Source organism: Eumetopias jubatus, unplaced genomic scaffold (genome assembly GCF_037043125.1).
Source record: "Eumetopias jubatus isolate StellerSeaLion01/CBP00866 unplaced genomic scaffold, mEumJub1_p1.0 scaffold_5, whole genome shotgun sequence".
Classification (NCBI taxonomy): Eukaryota; Metazoa; Chordata; class Mammalia; order Carnivora; family Otariidae; genus Eumetopias; species Eumetopias jubatus.
In genome coordinates, this window is record NW_028274811.1 from 114,905,910 (window position 1) to 114,924,731 (window position 18,822).

Here is an 18,822-nt window from a genome sequence, read left to right on the forward strand (position 1 = left end):
AGTGTGAGCATCAGGTGAGCGGCCAGCTTCATCTGGGGCTGTGCCCACAGGGCGTGGGCATTCGTTGTGGAGACAACGTCCATCATTATCTTGAACCCGGGCAATGAAGAGTCGGTTAAGCCTAGGTGATTAAGTCGAGGTTAATTGAAGGAGCCTTTATTGTAACTGTATGAAATTTTGTTTTGAAACCAGCTAAAGATTTGTCCTTACCTGCAACTGCTTGATATTTAATTCACATCATGCCCTCAGTCCGTCTTTTGGATCAGCTCTATGGCAAATGTTATGATTGCCGTGGGGCCTTCTAATTTTTCACGGCCCTTATTCCATCTGACTTCACTTAGTCACTGATGCACCTACATGATACCTGTCGGTCTCTTCCAAGTAAGCTCCGTGGGGCCTGGGACGTCTGTTCAACTTTGTGTCCCCGGGGCCTGAAACAGTGAATGCGTAGTCAGTGGTAGGAAGAGGGAAAGGTGGCTGTTGATTTGGTGCCTTTCTTTTAGCCCAATTGAATGTTTTGATTTGTCCCCACGAAGATCGATTGATTTCTACTTTGAGCAAGAAGGGAGGACAGAGAGTTGTACCCTGACATAGCTCCTGGTCTACTTTCTTAATCCGGTTCCTAAATCTCCTCCTGATTCCAGGGAGGGAGCCTGATGGTTCGTGCTGATAAACCATAGATTGAAGCATTGGCGGGGCCTTTGTTCTTTGACGTTGCCTTAAAAGATCAGTTCAGAGCAGTTTCTCAACCTCAGCATTATTGACATCTCAGGCTAGACAGTTCTTTGTTGGGGGTGGGGAGGGCAGGGGCAGGGGAGCTGTCCTGTGCCTTGTAGGGTGTTGGGCAGCATCCCTGACCATTACCCACAAGACACCTGCAGCAAACACCGTGCCCCCTGTCCCCCATTGTGACAACCAGCAATACCTCCAGACATTGCCAAATGTCCCCTGAGGGGTATGGTCACCTTTCCCCTCCACTGAGAACTAACGCTGTGGACCTAGTCCTGGCTTGACGACTAGGGCGGGAGGCCACGCTAACAGTGCTGTGCTAAATCCAGTCAGTGGCTTTTGGAACCTTCACTCTTGGTGTTTTCTTTATGTCTGATTGTAATGTTCTCCAGACTTGTCTTTCACGGGCTTTATTCTAAGTTCTGCTAGTCCTGTGTGGGTTTTTTTGGCTAAAATTCCTCAGGACGGATTACCACTCAGCTTTGCTTTCCTCAGACTGCCTGCAAGCCTCTTTCCAAGCTCATATTTCTCAGTTGCCAGGATATTAGGCTCCTGGCCGTATTGCCAGTAGGAAAAGAAATTCTCTCCCTGTGACTAACAACATGGCAGTTTGTTCGAAGGCCATTTGTTACCTGTTCCCCTTGCTCAGATGTGTTATTGAGGCGGCTGTCACTTTTTTCTGCCTTTTCCCCTGTCTCTCCACGCCTTCCTGTTTTTCCTTTTCCTCCGGGTGTTTCCATGGTGGCTCCTCACTGGAGCCAGAGGACAAACTGCTGACAGGAACATCCCTTGAATATCTCTGCATCTGGACAGGGCCATTGGCACCCTCCATTGGCGGCTCAGCAATGCGTGGCTTGCCATATTTGTCTCCTGTTTAAGGCCCAAGAATTTGAATCTGCCCCAACATCTAAATGTTGTCGTTGTTAGGACAGAGTGCTGCCATAGTACCACAAGGCCAGCATTAAACATGTTTATTTGGGTTCCATATATTAATATTTTGATTTGTTACTACCACTGTTGCCTTCTCCACACTTCCCAGCTGCAAGACTGAGATAGGGGATATATAGTCTATTACAAAAGCCGAATAAGCTAGAATATATAAACTATTTTTAACAGACACTTGTGTTTTTAACAAGCTTTAAACCATTGTTGCAACTCATTTTTTTCCTAATATTTTGTTAAGTCAAAGAATCCCTTGAGTTGACCAACTCATAGTGGTTTCGTGAAGGGTACCAATACTGAATGAGCCAGAAGAAGAGTTAGTCCTGTCAAAATCAAAGCATGCTCTTCTGGTTGTCTGATCAGGTCACAATTTAATATTAAGTGTATTCATGGCACAGTACCTTATATAACAGAAAAAAGCTAAATATGAGATACAGCCAGAAAACAATTGCAAGATATACAATAGTGTTTTAAGAAAACTCAAAATATGAAATAGTATTGTGATTGTCATTCATGTGTCAGCTGACATCAAGTTTCCTCAAATGTTTTAGTGAAGTAAGTCTTTGGAGGATGAAAGCTGATCACTGTGAGGCAAATGTTGGATTTGAAAACTACCAGGCTCGGGGTCTTCTTGCTCTCATGCCATTTTGCAGAATCACAGGCTGTGGTGAAAACCGGTGCAGTTCCATAACACAAAAGCATGTATTCTCAGCCCGGGAAGGTCCTCAGAGCCCATCGACCAATCCCAAGCTAAGCATTTAGCAAGGCGGAAGAGGAATAGTCTAAGTGTGTTGATCCTTTTCAGTGACTGAGGTAGACACAACTGTTGGTAATTGATGGGGTTTTTTCCCCAATACCTCTTAACCTCAAAAAGTATGGAATTCCTATCCTCAGCTCGCACTTTACAATACCAAGATAATCTACCCACTCTCCCACCCAGCCAGCCATTTCAGTATGCACAGTTAATGAGTGTTAACTTTAAAAAGATAACCTTAAAAGAATCAATTTCATGGTGAATGCATCTAGTTAAGCAAGCCATTTAAACAACATTTTACTCGTGTGTAGCAGACCATTTTATAAGTTACTGATAGCTTTACAAGCCTGTGTTTCAGACAAGCTAATTGGTTGTCTCTGATGTGTTTGGGGCTTTCACTCATTAACTCGCCTTCCTGTCTAGTACATACTTGACTAGCTCTCATACATATAGGTAGAACTGTTTAAACAGCCATATTCTATTGCCAGGAAGAAGTTTTTCATAGATAAGTTTCTTCCTACTTACAGTGTTTGCTTTTCTGAAATAAAGGTAAATCATAACCGAGTATTATTGTAAACATGGAAGGTGCAGAATCGAGTATAACACCGGAAAAGTGTTGGTATCAAAAGCGAATGCCCTTTTGAAGGAGTGGAATAGAATTGATTACAGAAGGAAAGAGAGGAGGGCAAAAGAAAATGATATGCTGTCGAAACCTGGCTGCCTGTGTAATTAATGACTATGTTATAGGTGTTATTGAAAAGTCTGAGGCCTGCACCTGCATGCAAAGACAAGTGTACTGATGCTTCTCTTTTTGCATATGTCAATGCTTTCCATTCTCTGAGATAAGAATTAGATGCTTTGTTTGGACACAGATTAAAGGAATAGCTCAAAACATATGTGTCCTTTGGGTCTTGAGATTTCTGGAGTGGGTCTATTTTCCATGAGGGGTTACTTACTTTTCTGTTTGCAAAACAATTCATTGCAGCTGCCTGTAGGCATATGTATAATAGAGTTTAAACCAATTAGACCTAAGGTTTTGAAACTGTTCATGAAATCCCACCTCCTGCATGAAACCTTGGCCTGCTTAATTAAAAGGAGTGGCAACTTCTCTCCAATGTTCAGTTTCCTTCCTTTACTAACATTTTAATCTGAGAAGAAATACTAAGTACATACCTTGTTGCCCTTTTCATTATAGTTTCAGCTCTTTACATTTGTTTCAAAATAATTAGTATCCTCCTAATGTCTGGTATTGTACTGGGTACATCAGAGAATACAAAAGAATTTTTTTCATTGTCTATGCCTTCTAGGAACTGAGGTCTCTTACACATGAAAAAATTAAGATTATCCAAATCTCTAAATTTCCTCAAGTGAAATGAGGATATCCTCATAAATCTGAGTGAAAAGAGTTCACCCCAGACTTGTGACAATGCTTCATTCCCATTGAGTCTTGATATCCTAACTCAGTAATTTATACGATGATTATTTATAAAGCCTGTTTGAAGGAGAAAGTAGTGGTTCATATAACTGAATTCATAATAGCCAAAAAGTGGAAACAGCCCAAATATCCAGCAGCTGATGAACATGAATGAACAAAATGTGGTATGTCCATACAATGGAATATCATTCGGCCATAAAAAGAAGTCACACAAAACTTTATGCTAAGTGAGAGAAACCAGACACTAAAGGCCATGCATTATATAATTCCATTTATATGAAATGTCCAGAATAGGCAAATCCTTAAAGAGTCAGAAAGTAAATTAGTGAGTGCCAAGGGCTTGAGGAAAGGGCAAATGGGGAGTGACTGCTAATGGGTGGGGAGTTTCTTTTTCGAGTGGTGAAAATGTCCTGAAGTTTGATAGCCGTGATGATTGCAGGTGTCCATGAATATACTAAAAATCACTAACTTGTATGCTTTTAAAAGGGTGAATTTTATAGTCTGCAAATTATAGCTCAATAAATGAAAAATAATATCTGTAGAGCCGAATAAAAAGATGTTAAAGTGTGTGCTAAGGAAATGCAAAATCCAAGCAAGTGGTAAAGGAATTTCTTTAGAATCTTAGGAGGGGGTGTCTGCTGCTGAGAGTAGACCCATGAAATAGGTAACGATAACTTACATCCAGGAGCAAACAATCCCCTTTGAAGGCCAGAGGTTCTTCTTGTTGTGGCAACTATTTTTATAAAGAGCCTAACTTGACAGTGAGTGACCCCAAAAATTTTGCCCTGGACATCTGTAGCTCCAGTCACATTTCAGTCTAAAAACTCTTGTGTGTAAAGCAGCTCACGTTCAATGAGGTGAGAACCATGCGTGGAATGATAACACATTTCGCTTGGGATGGAAAGTTGTTTCCTTAATGGGAAAGTCTTTTTAACCCTGGAAAATTTAACATTAAGAGTATAAGAATGATAAAGTAACAAATCTACAATATTAATACTTTTGTTTCAAGTATATATGTTACATTTAGGTCAACCTGGTACATTCACTTTGTTTAAGATGTATAAATTATTTCAGAATTGGCTTCCTATATAGAAAGGTAGGAGGGGCATGTGGGTGGCTCAGTCAGTGAAGCGCCTGACTCTTGGTTTCAGCTCCGGTCCTGATCCCATGGGTCATGAGATCAAGCCCCACGTGGAGCTCCACACCCGGCAGGGAGGCTGCTTGAAGATTCTCTCCCTCTTCCCCTACCCCCACTCTGACACTCTGTCTCTCTCTAAAATAAATAAATCTTTAAAAAAAAAAAAAGTATGAGAATTTAGTTAAGCTTGTAAATAGTATTAGAAAGTACCAGAGCTTGAGAGGTGCCTGGGTGGCACAGTCAGTTGAGTGTTGGACCCTTGGTTTCAGTTCAGGTCATGATCTCAGGGCTGTGAGATCAAGCCCGTACCAGGCTCCATGCTCGGCACAGAATCTGCTTGAGATTCTCTCTCTCCTTCTCCTTCTGCCCCTCCCGCTCCTGTGCACACACGTTCTCTCTCTCTCTCAAATAAATAAATCTTAAAAAAAAAAAAAAAATACCTGAGCTTGAGAGTCGTTGAATTTATAAATTTAATTGAAGAAATGCTTAAAGAGTTCTTGCTGGGGAAAAAAGATTTCTTAACTACTTGAGGATATTTTGATTATTACAGTGTAAATGCTGAAAAAGAAGATTGAATATATTAAATTTATAAATGGAGTTTTGAAATGTTTACAAGTAGTTAATTAAAGTTTATAAAAGGACCTAAACCAAATCCAACTTCCTGAATGTGTTGTTAAAACTTACCAGATATATAGACAGAATGGTAAGATTTTTAAATTGAATATAAGAGCTTCAGGAAAAACTGGGTTTTAGACATTGTATATTTAGTAAATTGTACGTTCCTCTTTAAAACTGCAAAGTAACAATAACTAGTATTGCTCTGCACTAAGCCATCCTTGAGGACACCAAAAGCTTGAAACAGACAGGTCATGGACCCTATGCCTTGGCTAGTTCTTGCTGCCGTTAGGAAGTATCCACATAAAAGAAACCCAGGCTGAACACAGAGGGGTAAAAATACGGCTTTATGACCCCTCTGCCTGCTAGACTACAATCCAAAGCGTCTGAAATTATCAGTGGAGCCTGGCCAGGTTGGAAAGGCCAACTTCTCTGGCCCCCTAAAGTATGAGTGGGGACGAGCTGGTCTAGCAAGTGAGGCCAGCCCCCCAGGCCCTTCCCGGGTACTGATTGTACCCCTGCTGGACAAAGCAGGAAGCTGCAAACGCATTAGCCAGGGATTGGCAAATGTTTGTAAAGGTCCAGACAGTAAATATTCTAGGCTTTGTGGAACATACTGTCCCTGTGGCAGTTACTCAACTTTGCCGTTGTAGCATGAAAGCAGCCTTCGACAAGTCAGTAAGCATGGCTATGTTCCAATAAAACTTTATTTGCTTGGGTGCTGGGAGGTAACCAACGGCGACTACTGTGATTAAGGTCCTTTCTACCTTTAAAGTTTCTTCTACATAAGGCTTCCCCTTGAGATGATAGGGGGACATCAGCTGGGTCTAAAAATACGAGTATTTGTAAGCCAGTTCTTTCCACTTGTGGATGGAGGCACCTTCCGTTGGATGCAGAAGTTGGAGCAAAGGTCTGCATATGGGAAGCACTCCAGGTTCAGGAGGGCCAGGTAGACTCCCTGGAGTAGAAGAGATACTCTGCAGGAAAACTGGGTTTCTTCCATTGGCCCATGAACACAGGAAGCATCCATACCTAATTTCTGCCTCCCACAGTGCTTGTCTGATAAGCAAGCTTTTTGGCTAGGAGAATAAAACAAACCTTCTAGGCATATCAAAAAGAGAAAATAGACGTAATTTGTTCTGTAATTCTGGGTTAGCAGATTAAGCCAAAAACAGGAATGCTTTTCAGATTCTAGCTCCTACCACCAAAGCAATGGGATCATTTTATTCAGCTCTTCTGGAACACACTAACTTCCACGCAGTGGACGACAGGGTTTCGATATAATTATTGTCACAACATACAACATTCTCCACACATCAGAGATTACTGATTGGGCAAGAAGACTTCTAATAAGGGCAAGGCTCAATCACCAGTCATAACCTGGAGACATTTGTTTGGTTTTTATTTATTCCAAGGTCAGGCAGGCTGCACTTTGCTTAAGAAAGAAACGATCTTACCATAACTACACTTTTATATTACACCTAACATTCTTGAAATCAGTCATCCATTATAGATCCCAAAGTAATATTGTGGTATTGGTTAAGATCAAGGTGTTGTTTTCTGGTCCCTTTCAGTACTCAGTAAAAAGTAATCAATATCTGTTCTGTGTTGCAGTATCTTTTGGGACTATGGCAAATTGATTTTACTCGTATTATTTATTTCTGCCTTTAATGACATATTTAGTACCTTTCTAAGGATTTCAGAATCCTACAAGCCGCACAATGAAAAGGGGAACAGCTGCTGCTGCTCTCTCTAGACTAACCTTTCTTTGAACAGGCTGCCAAGAATGCACTCTGAAGAATCTTAATGACGCCCTGCCACTTTATCTCCAGACCCCATCCTGGAGCCATGGTGTGGGCAAAGTTCTCTCTGACTTTGGTGAAGGTTACCAAGTTAAGCCTGCTCCATGAGCTTCTGCAATTAAGACCACAAAACCGGAAGGCCCCTTGCCACACTCACGTGCTTGACAACCAACTCTCTAGAAAGAAGAAAGTCTTGGTTTGTTGCACTTGCAGATTTCCATGGTGTAAATAATTCAGACCCTGGCCAGTTTCGTGACTCGTAGAATTTGATATCCTTGTGCCTGGAGGTGGAAAGAGAAGGCGCACGATCAGCACGTCAATACAAATGTTTCCCCCAGCGTGACATGGGACTACAACAGGTGCATCTGCTCTAGTGATTCAAGTAAGGAGCTCAGGTGAAGAAGAGGCAAGTTCTCCCTTTTTGACAGTCATGGACAATATCCTACAAAATTTCACTCACCACTCAGGCTCTCTTAACATCATCCTATTAGTTGGAGCCCTCGAGTACATTTATCATCTAGACCATACTTCTACCGAAGAGTTCAAAACCCATATGAACCTGTCTCAAAAAACATTATTCATATAATTATTTGAAAAATACAGGCATGCAATGGACACGTTGTGGACTTAAAATGACAAGAAAGCTCCACTGGGTCAAGATAGTTATTGAGCCACTTGTCTTGCATCATGCTCTTGCCTGCCTCTCAGACCCCTCTGCCTACCAGGTCCACAACTGCAGCTCTTTTTGCTGGCTCTCTGTGCTTGGCTTGTGTTCCTCATGCAGTGTCCCTGTTGTCTAGTCTTACCTGCTGATTGATCACTGTCAGTTTGAAGGAGCTGAAGTTGTCAGCCTGATGAGACTGATTCCTTTTCCAGAGATGAAGAAAGAGCATGCCTTTAGTTCAAAAGTTTCTTTGAACAGTCTTCTACCAAGATACTTCTTTTTCAGTTTGACCTACATCATCTTAATACTCCTCTCTCTCTTCATTTGAATCCGTTGCTTTTCTTCCAGTTGAAGTATAATCAGGGTGCTATAAATGAGTGAAAAAGCCTTTAATAAAGTGGGCAGTATTAAACCGTTTTTTATGGTCACTAAAAAGCCAGGGGTGAGGGGGCTTGCAGTCCTCTAATACAGATGATGGGGACAGTCCCCTCTTCGGGCTGTTGTCTCTGTTTTCTGTTTTACGGTTTTCTCCAATCAGAGGAACCCCACACATGGGCAGGTGGCGTGGGCCACACTCACACCACCTTCACACACTCACCGCTTTCGTCCGGGAAGTGGTGTTTGAGTGAATGAAGTTCTGGGAAGCCACCTGTCAGGACCCACATCTTCAGAGCTCCTTGTACTGATCCTCACCCTACGACAACCCACCACAACCACCCTCAAGTTAAGAGGGGTCCGTCATAACCTGCTAGCTTTTTCCCCAGAGGGAATACGTGTGTTGTGGGTAGGTGGGGATCTAGAGAAGTACATGAAGAAAAGATAGCCAGCTTCTATCTCCAGTGAGAAAACAAGCTAAATTGCCCAAAACAGGGCGAGAGATACCTGCGTCAGTACCACCCCAGGTGAGGCATTTTTAGTTACAGCAATGACTGGTTGGGGCTAATGGCATCGAGGTCACTAGGACTAGGGGTGACATATTCTAAGATACATAGCACAGTCCCATGCAGTAAAGAATTGTCCCACCCCCGGCCCCCTTTTTAATGTCTTACAACACATTCATGTGGGTCAAAGCACTGTTTGTAAGTATCTGAGCTTAGAACTTAACCCTGTGTCACATAAAAACACTAAGTCATCCCTTTTGGACTGTTCTCTCCCCTGTTCCCCAGAGTGTTTAAAGGAAAATGAGGCCAACTCTGGGCACACACTACTTACATGCTTTAATAACAAAAATAGGAAAAGCAAACAGTTATTGTTATAAATACAATGAGATTTGCAGGCTTTTAAAAGGGAAGACCTATTATTACAGTTCAGAAACTATTTATGTGACTTCCAGAAATTTAGTCACAATAGGTTTGCAAGAATTAAAATGGAATTTTTGCTTGTGAAGTGAGGGCAAGGTAGGGAAATCAGTATCATTACATAACCCCATTAGAGGTCCTGCAAGTTGGAAGGGATTATTATTTCTCTACTCAAACATCAAGGACATCTCCTACCCGATTTCACAGCTGCTACAAACGGGAGCAGCAAAGCGATGGTGCCGAGTTGTCTCTGTTCTGTTAGGACTCTACAGTAACTGTGATGTGGGAATCAATGGAATGCAGTCATGCACGTCATCCCACAGTCACCCCACAGTGAATGAAGGAGGGTTCTGATGACAGCCAAAATAGGTTGGCTGCTTATGGCGGCTTTGTTTTCCTATCTCTAGGGTGGACACATGGCCACTAAGCAATGCCCACTCTCTTAGGCTAACCCGAAAATAGCCAGCTGACTACAGGTTGCCAGGCAGCTGGATTCTGATGCCGTTGCCCCAAGTGCCTTCTCTAGAAGCCAGTATGAAGCAGTCCCCTCCTCCTCTTTCCTGCAGCTTCCAATGAAGCATAATATTTAAGCAGCTGATTAAGTATTCAAAGCATACGATTTATGTTGGTCAACCTTAAACACCTTATTCTTTAAAAGTATACATCAACATTATGAAAGAACAACAACAACAAAAAAGACATGGTGGACAAGTCAAAAGTGACTATAATTTGTATCTTAGTAATCCAGAGGAGGTGAAATTTGAAGTTCACGTTAATACGAAAAAACTAAATGACGGTGCGCCTGAGCGGCACAGTCAGTTAGGTCTCCAACTCCTGGTTTCGGCTCAGGTCTGGTCTCAGGGTCGTGGGATTGAGCCGCATGTGGGGCTCCACACTAGGCACTGTCTACTTGAGATTCTCTCTCTCCTCTTCACCCCACAATTTCTCGTGTGCGCACACGTTTTCTCTCTCTCTCTCTCTCTCAAATAAGTAAATAAATATATATTAAAGAAAACTAAATGAAAATGTTAACCTAACTGGGAAAGTTCAAGTCAGAGCGTGAGGTCTCCATCTTCCCCTGTCTTGTATTATCTGCTTTGTTTTTAGAAACCTGAAACTCTGGGTAATGAAAACTCTATGTTCCGGCAGGAAAAAGTCACTCACTGTGCTTGAAACTCACTGAAATGCCAGACTAGTTTTACAATTGATATTATAAAAGAAGGGTGGTGTGGAATCATTCGGATACCGGTTGGGGGAGTATGGTAGGGTAAGTGAGATACCCACTTAGGTTACAGATCGGAAAATCTCAGGTTACACAGCCATGTTTGTCAGCTTAACACCATTAGGCTCCTTTATCTGGTGACCACCCTGTAATGGAACCTTCCATTTCCTCCTCATGTTTCATACTCAGCAGGAACAACTTCAGAAACTACCTTCAGACATCTTTATTATCTTCCAAGTGTGCCTACGTGATAATCTATATTTTTAGTTGCCTAGAAACCAACCTAATAGGTACTTAAAACCTTACTGGTTTTCTGTGTCTGGTCCGTATTGCAAAATATCACAGATTCTGTTCTGTGGTTGCTTAAATCTAACACTGTTTGCAAATTAGCTGTTAATATGCCACCAGGATCAATTCTATGAATTTTCAAGCGAACCGTTTGAAGGAATTTTGTTAGTAATGTGCACTTAACTGTGTTGGTCTTTTTCTTTATTCTAATATTGAATTTTTTGCCACCAGTCATCTTCTCAGTTATCAGCAAGACTTAAAATGATGTGAGGCTATGAAATGGGGCAAGGGTACAACTTCCTTCACGTACCAGATGTTGGATGTTCGGTGCCGTCCCCTCTTGATGGGAGGCGTTATTGATCAAATACCGGATTCTACTGTAGTGCATTCTGAAGCCCCACTTTGTGGGAGAAGCAAGGAGCCTGACATCTCTGATTTTATACTCTTCAGAGCAGCCAGCTCGTCCTCCAAGCCGTAGCCTTAAACAGGGTCCCCAACTGTCCCCGCTGCCAATTCTTCCCTCCCCCTACTGGCTGCGGGCCGCTGGCCTCCCTTGGTGGGGCAGAGCCGGTGTAGTGCTGGTTGTTGTGCAAGCAAATTTCAGATTCTCTTAGAAGTGAGTTTTCAGTGCTCTGAAGAAAAGAAACTAAAAGAAGGGAGTTTACGTTTTCCATAAGGGAAGATCCTAACAACATGATTTATAAAATACCTCGGGCAAACACTGTTCTGAAGTTGTATACCCGTTTTCTGATCTGAAATGAGATTTTCATTACTTTTCAGAATCAAAATTAATGAGAGTCCTTCCATTTTCACAGGCTTTTTTTTTTAAGTAGTAGTATTTATTACTAATTTGCAGACATTTACAGAAGGACTTTGGAGACACACTTGAACTGTAGAATGTTAGCATAATTGTGGTTCCTAAATTAGCATAAAACCTTAGTATTTCTTACGTATATTTTCTTGCTCACATGAAAAAAATGTCATATTTTAATGCCACTTTTGGATGATGTACCTCTGCTATGTTCTGGTCCTTGCAATGATAGAGGCAAGATGAAACCACATTTGGGAGTGGCATATGGTTGAGACACATTTTTTTCTAGGTCTCGAGTATTGACTAAGGTAAGACCCTGGAATTTGCCTTGGCACATGGGATTTGATGAAATCTGTTGGCCAAGAATGTCTTTGAACAATGATTCTTCTGGTGTTGCTACTCACTGTATTTCATGTTAGTAAAACCTCACTGGACTATACAAGGAGTGTTCAGTTCTTGTGTGATGTAGTGTGGGCAGGACCGTAGCTTTACCAGCTTTGTGTTTTATCATACCCTTTGAGAGATCATCAATACTTCTGGAAGACATAACAATTTGGTATTTCCTCACAGTCTTGAGTTGGTAATCCTGGATGCGATTAGTCAGTATCCCAGCCACTATGCTAAGAATGACTTGTGACTGGATATTAATCAAACAGGTTTTTAAGATAGCAAATTCTCGGGTGTTACACACAAACAATGAATCATGGAACACTACATCAAAAACTAATGAGGTAATGTATGGTGATTAACATAACACAATAAAATAAAATTTAAAAAAAAAAGATAGCAAATTCTCTACTCACATACCAGTTAAAAGGTCTTAATTTTTAACTCCCTGAAAATTCAGGACTAGGCGGGAAAAAAAGCGGGAGGCTTTATGTATGTGTGTATATGTATACCGTTAAAATATGCGCACGCACACACACACAGACACACACACACACGTACTCAGTTTCTGTCCTCTTTCCTAAAAAGTGCTTTCCCAGGTCTCAAAAATAGATACCATAAATTTAAGGGGGAAAGAGAGAAAAGATCATTTTAAATTGTAAGTATTTGTCATATATGCGTTTGGTAGTCAAAGTAATTTTGAGTAAGTGATATGGTACAGATCAGTAACATAAGTTAGCAAGGGGGTATAGGGGATGCTCTGCTGGTTGTTTTGATTGGATTGAATCTCTCTGGTGCCCGTAACATACTCTACCCTGTGTGGTGATACATGTAATTTTCTTAGGCTCTATCAGACCTCCCATGCTGAGAAGTGTATGGGTGACATGGCTTGCAAGCTGGTCACTCACCCCTAAAGAAAACAGTCCTGGGTCACAACATAGAACCCACATTATAACAGTTCATAACGTTCTCCTTAAAATCCCCCCTGCTTCGTCACTTGCCAACTTTTGGAATTAGAAAGGTTCTGATATAACTAATAACATATTTATATTCTCCCCCTTAAGGTCAAAAAATATTTTGAACTTGAACCCCTTGCACGTGGGAAACGCTGGATTCTACAGCCCTGCTCGCTGGATGACATGGAGGCACTGAAAGACAGCTTCTCTCAGCTGATCAATTTGTTAGAAGAAAAAGACCATGAAGCTGTAAGAATGTGAAATCTGGCAAAGAACACGGGTTCCCAAAGGCCTTGAACCTATCATGTTAGTTTTTCATTTTATTTTTATTTTGGTATCAAGACTTTAATGGCTTCAGTGTCTCTTTTCCTCTAGTTATCTCGGACTCTCATCTCTCTATTAAAGTGAATATTCTGTAAATCAGGTGAATTATCATCGGCATTAATGTCAAGTACACACTACTGAAAGAGAATTTATTCTCTGTTTACCACTAATTATCTTCACCGCATGTCTCTTCCTTCTGGTCTAAGCAGCTCTTCTATACTCTGTGCTAAAATGGATGGAATTCGTGGCTCACAGAAATCAAATCCCTTATGAAGGGACTCAGGGAGACTCAGAACCTTGACTCATTTTCCCTGGGTTTGGGGGTGGAGCGTTATGTGACTGGGGCTCCTCATTTTATGTCTATTGTTTCCAAGATCTCTTGGGGGTTTTATTTTATTTTATCATATTTTATTCTTGAGTTTTTTTTGTATACGGGCCTTATAGATAATGAGAGAAAAATGAGCACCAAAAACTTCAATGAATCTCCTTATCAGAGAGGAACATCCTTCCAAGATAAAATTAACATGGAAGAACTTAAAGACAAGATGCATAGTTTCCTTGATTCCATCTGAGGTCTCACTCCCCTCTCTTAAGAGCAAAAACTTTCTGTTTTTGAGACGAGAGAATTTAGGCACAATGCATGCGTGCATCACTGATGACTATTTCATCGAGTCCTCAAATATTTTTTTAGTGGAAAGATTCCCCTGCATAAAGTCAAGCTGCAACATAACAGAGGTATCTTTTTCTAAAAATCTAAATTGTCTGATTGAAAGAGAGAAGATAATTTTTAAAATAATAGATAAAAATTTTAAAAACAGCCAAAATGAAATATGGTTTATACTGACGAGGTTTAAGCTGGCATGGATTTGACAAAGAAAACAAAGACAGAATCATCTGTATATTCATTCATTAAGTGCTAATGGAGTTTAACGGAGTCGCTGATTGTCTCCAACAAGTAATTAAAGGTCTATCAGTATTCCTATTATAAACCTCTATTTTCAGGGGTTTCACTGTGCCCTTAAAAAAATGTGCTGGGGCTGCAGCAAATCATTTTAGGGCCTAGATCCAGTCTTTGGAACTTTTTTTTTTCATTTAATTTAAATGATAAAATTATGTAGAGATAAATGTGCAGTTTTACTAAGGTTTGGCACCACTGACCTTTTCTAAATCAAGAATAATCTATGGATATTGAAGTTTATGGATGTAATACTCTTTGGCATATTTTGTAGACTTTTGACCACTTCAAACACAAAATGGCCAAATGATAGAAAACCGCTCCTTTCACCTGAGCAATAAAAACATGTTTGTAATTTTTAGGTAGCACAGACTGGTTCTCAAATACCACAGACTCTCACTGTATTACACGGTGATGTAATACCTTGTAATTCTCCAGAAGATATATATCATTCAAATACAGCTTTTGTGGTTTAATCTTGTAGGTGGATTTTAATGAAATCATTACCTTTGAAACATCGACCACTTCTTTAAGCTCACCCCCCCCCCATGGAATGGATCCAAAAAGGTGCATATTCGATCTTGTCTCCAGCGTCCTTGAATATTTTTCACTGTGTAATCCGCGAGCGGCGCAAAACTTTTATTCCGACGACCAGTTACACAATCCCTGCTTTCATTTTTGTTCTGTTGCGCTCATCTTCTGTGACAAATAAATGATTATTAGGCATTGCTTTCTCGGCAAGTTCATTAAATGTAGAATGTTGTCTTTTTAAGACCTGGTGGCTGAGTGCTCCTTAGCCATCTGTTTAATGACTTCCCGTTGTGTGTGTGTGTGTGTGTGTGTGTTCATGTGTGCGCCAGTGATGGGCTTCTTCTCAGACCCACGACTGTCTGCAGTGTCTCAGCCGTCAGAATGAAAACATTATCAATCAGTACCCAACAACAGCTGTTTTTGACAAGTTTCTGTCTGACGCCTAATGCTTTACAACTGTCAATAAGGCTCCTTCTTTGTCTGGCAGTTCGGAGCTGGCCGTCTTGCTGCTTCCGAGCGGCATCCTATCCTTGTAACTCTAGAATTGGCTGTTTTGGAAATCCACTTGGGGGGTGGGGAGGGGCCTTGGACGGGCGAGCGTGGGTGGGTGGTGGGTGGGTGGTATGTGTGTGTATGTCTCTCCCTACTTCCGTGTAGAGTGCCACAGGTGTCTTAGTTTGCATATTCAACTATTATATAGGAAAAACAGTCTGTTATGTATTTCTTCACTTAGCTTCTTGTTATATTTATGGAAGTTACTCGTTTTTGTACCTTCTTAGCTAAAGCAGTTGCCTTTTTGTAATGGCAATTAATTTATATGACAAAACTTTGTACCTACTGTAGTTTATAGTATCGGTTGCTAATTAACTGCCATAGTGCCCTGTCTTTCTATTAAAAAAAAAAAAAAATCTGTATCTATACTTGGAGGGTAACAGATTCATGTGGACAGTTGCCAGACAAGAAGAACTTGTATTGTCCTTGATTTATATATGATTTCCACTATCTTCAAATGAAAATAAACGCTGAGTAGAATTGATGTTTTCGGACTGACTCCTTTCAAGCTTTAGCATTTGGGAGTCCCAGATTTCTGTTTACAGTTGTGTTGCCTGTTTAAGTCTTCAAAATAAGTTCTGCTGCTCTTGGGTCAAAACAAATGATTAATTCACATTTCCTTTGAAGCCATTGTGAAAACCTTAAAAGACCAAAAAAAAAAAAAAAAGTGTCTTTTCCAGTTGGTTTGTCTTCAGCAGCGATTTACTTTCTCAGGAGCTCTTCCTTCAGAATGAGTGAGCAGAGTCCCGATGTTAATGTAAAGTGTCACCTTTCAGTCAAAGCATCATCTTATTGTATTTGCTGTAAAAGCAATATTCTAAGAGTGACTGGTGCAATGAACTGTTTCCTTCAGCGGTGATCGATGCCCTAAGGAAATAAAGATTTTTAAGTGACTCGAGGAAATGCTGTGTATTTATAGGTCCATCCTTAAGAAGGAGAGTATTCTGTAAAAGAGAAAGAGTGAGAAAGAGAACTAAAGAGATAGATGAATGGAAGAAGAGAAAGAAATAGAAAAAAAGTACATGATAGAAGATGAAAAATCCAAATCCCAGCTCTCGTTTGGTCCCAAATGCAGCATTATCCCGACACATCATTTGACTACGCAGAGAGCTCGCAACGCTTCCCTCCTAAGCTGGGATCCAACCTGCATTCCTAGTTTTATTTCCAAGAGAGGCAATTAGTAGTTACCAAGTTCCTCAACATCTCAGACCTATCCAGGCAAATGTGGACAGAACTGTACAACTTTGAAGCAAATGGGTTTGCCTAACGTCCAGATGGAATATTCAGACTCGAGTGGAAACCTCATATTCATGCCTGGCTTCATCTTCTTTATAATTTTAGAGTGCATTTTCATTAACCTTCTGACCTAATGGTGCAAACAGAAAGGGGAAAGTATGTGGAGGGGGACGGGGGAAGTGGGAGTTGCCCTTTGGGAGCCCTCATTTTCATTGAATGTGGGAGGGAGGATCTGTCTTTGTTATGCAGAAACTTTAGGAGAATATAGATTCCCCGCCTTGCTTTTCCACTAGCCTGGGTTCTGGAGATCTGAAGTCCATGCTGTGAAATGCATTATCACGTCATGTTGGGAATTCCTGGCTCCCAAGAGTTCACAGCTTTTGGTCACCACTGACTCAGCATGATTAAATGATTTGCATCTCAGAGTTAAATGTTTCCCAACTCAGATGCATGAAGTGACTGATGAGCCTGCGTTTTGGCACCCTACCCCACCCCCCTCGCACCGATTTAGGAACATGAAAAGGATCCCGCGTAAGACCCAGAAGCCTCAGATGGGGTATCCATTTCTCCTCCCCTTCCCCATTCTCTTTAAATTAAAACCTAAACGAGAAACTGGCCTTCCACCTACTGTTTTGTTGAAGCTGGAAATTCTGACCTCTCATCCTGGGGGCTCATCTGTTTGTGACAAACTCTTCGTAAGGTGATTTTCTGTGAAACCAAAGAGTTTAAAAGGCACCAAGAAGAATCCCTCCAACATAAGCCTTGGCTCGCATCCTTCTTTTACAGAACGAAGTGGAGTAAAAAGTGCATGATTATTTGATCAGGTTTTCTCTGTATTCCCATCTTCATCCATCTCTGCTCTGTCCGCAGGCTCTAGTCACTGGATGCTGGTTTAGAAAGGCCACCTGCAGTGTTCTTGGGCTTAGCTTGCCCTCACCCTTTCACGTTCCCCTCTGGTTGTGTGATCAAATGCGAGTTGCCATGGGATACTCTATATAAATAACTACTTTTGAGAAGGAAAAAGTTCAGGCTTGGTGGTTTAAAGCAACCTTGTTTACCATGTATAGTGTTACATGGTCACTGGTACCCTGTTTGGAGAATAAGAAAAGGGACTGCTCAGTTTTGTGCCTTGCGAGGTTCAGCCTGGCTAGGACCCAGTGTGACCCCTGACACCCCACTGCCGAGACAGACATTTCCACATCCGTGGACCAACATGAGAACAGCCGTCACATCGCACATAGAGGATCTAACGCAAACAACAAAGAATGATTAATTCCTTTTTTCCCTTTTCTTGTTCAAAAGTCTCTCCCTCTGATGCTGATGCTCTCAAAATATTCTACCCAGCTATTTCAGCCCAGTTCTTTCTAGTAGTGATATTCCAACCATGGAGGTCAGTTGGGCAGGGTTGTCCCCAGAGAGGAAAGCCTGGCTCAAGTGCATGGGGACAGGGCACACAGTGACAATGAAAATAAGCCTTTAATAAACATCATGCTCCCCGACTCCCTTATGTCCCTATTTCCTCATGGGAGGTGGGCAAGATGGTCGTCTCACAAAAGCCTCAGATCACTTACATCCCAGGCAACCTTCCTTGCAGGTGTGAAACTCAGCCTAAAATGCCACAACCTTCTCTGACAAGTGATTCATTGAGGCAAAGGCTGGAGCTCCAGCATCAAACAGATGTCAGACAAAACACCAAATGCCTATAAATGATTGCTTTGCAAGCAGTGGAATGACTGGAAGGCCTGGCCTGATGATGTACTCCATGTCTGGACAAGCTTACAGAAGACATAGGTGGTGGGGAGGGGGCAGGGGAGCCGTTTCTAAATGGAGTCTGTGAAGAAAGCTCTTTCTGGAGACAAGTGAAACCACGATTCTCACCTGAGAGGTTCATGTAGAGAAGAAGGATTTCTGGCTGGTCTGCGCATAATACATGTAAAGATCAGTTAGAAAAATGCATGTCAAGGGCACCCTGAAACCCAGACTGGTACGATGTGATGTTAAATCAGTAGACATATAAATATCAGAGTAAATTAAAAATGAGATTTGGTTGGAACGGAAACTGCTCAGCAAAAGGCAGAGACAGGAATGCAAACAGTAAGTCTGGCTGTCATTCTCTATAATCTGGAGCAAGTCAGGCTCGGCTCTGGACCTTCTCCAGTTGTTTTACAACTTTCTAGACATGG

General features: G+C 41.5%; 1 protein-coding gene across 3 annotated transcripts in view; it reads left to right on the forward strand.

Annotated features, from left to right (window-relative positions):
* ARL15 (ARF like GTPase 15) overlaps positions 1–15,425 on the forward strand; it is a 394,621-nt gene extending 379,196 nt beyond the window's left edge. For 2 of the 3 annotated variants that reach the window (XM_028106525.2, XM_028106523.2), the window contains exon 5: positions 13,150–15,425. In XM_028106525.2, the coding sequence (XP_027962326.1) occupies positions 13,150–13,302 (153 nt within the window). In that variant the 3' untranslated portion in view covers positions 13,303–15,425. The remainder of the gene's footprint in view (positions 1–13,149) is intronic. The other variant, XM_028106524.2, reaches the window with a different exon arrangement.
* Positions 15,426–18,822: the final 3,397 nt, after the last annotated feature.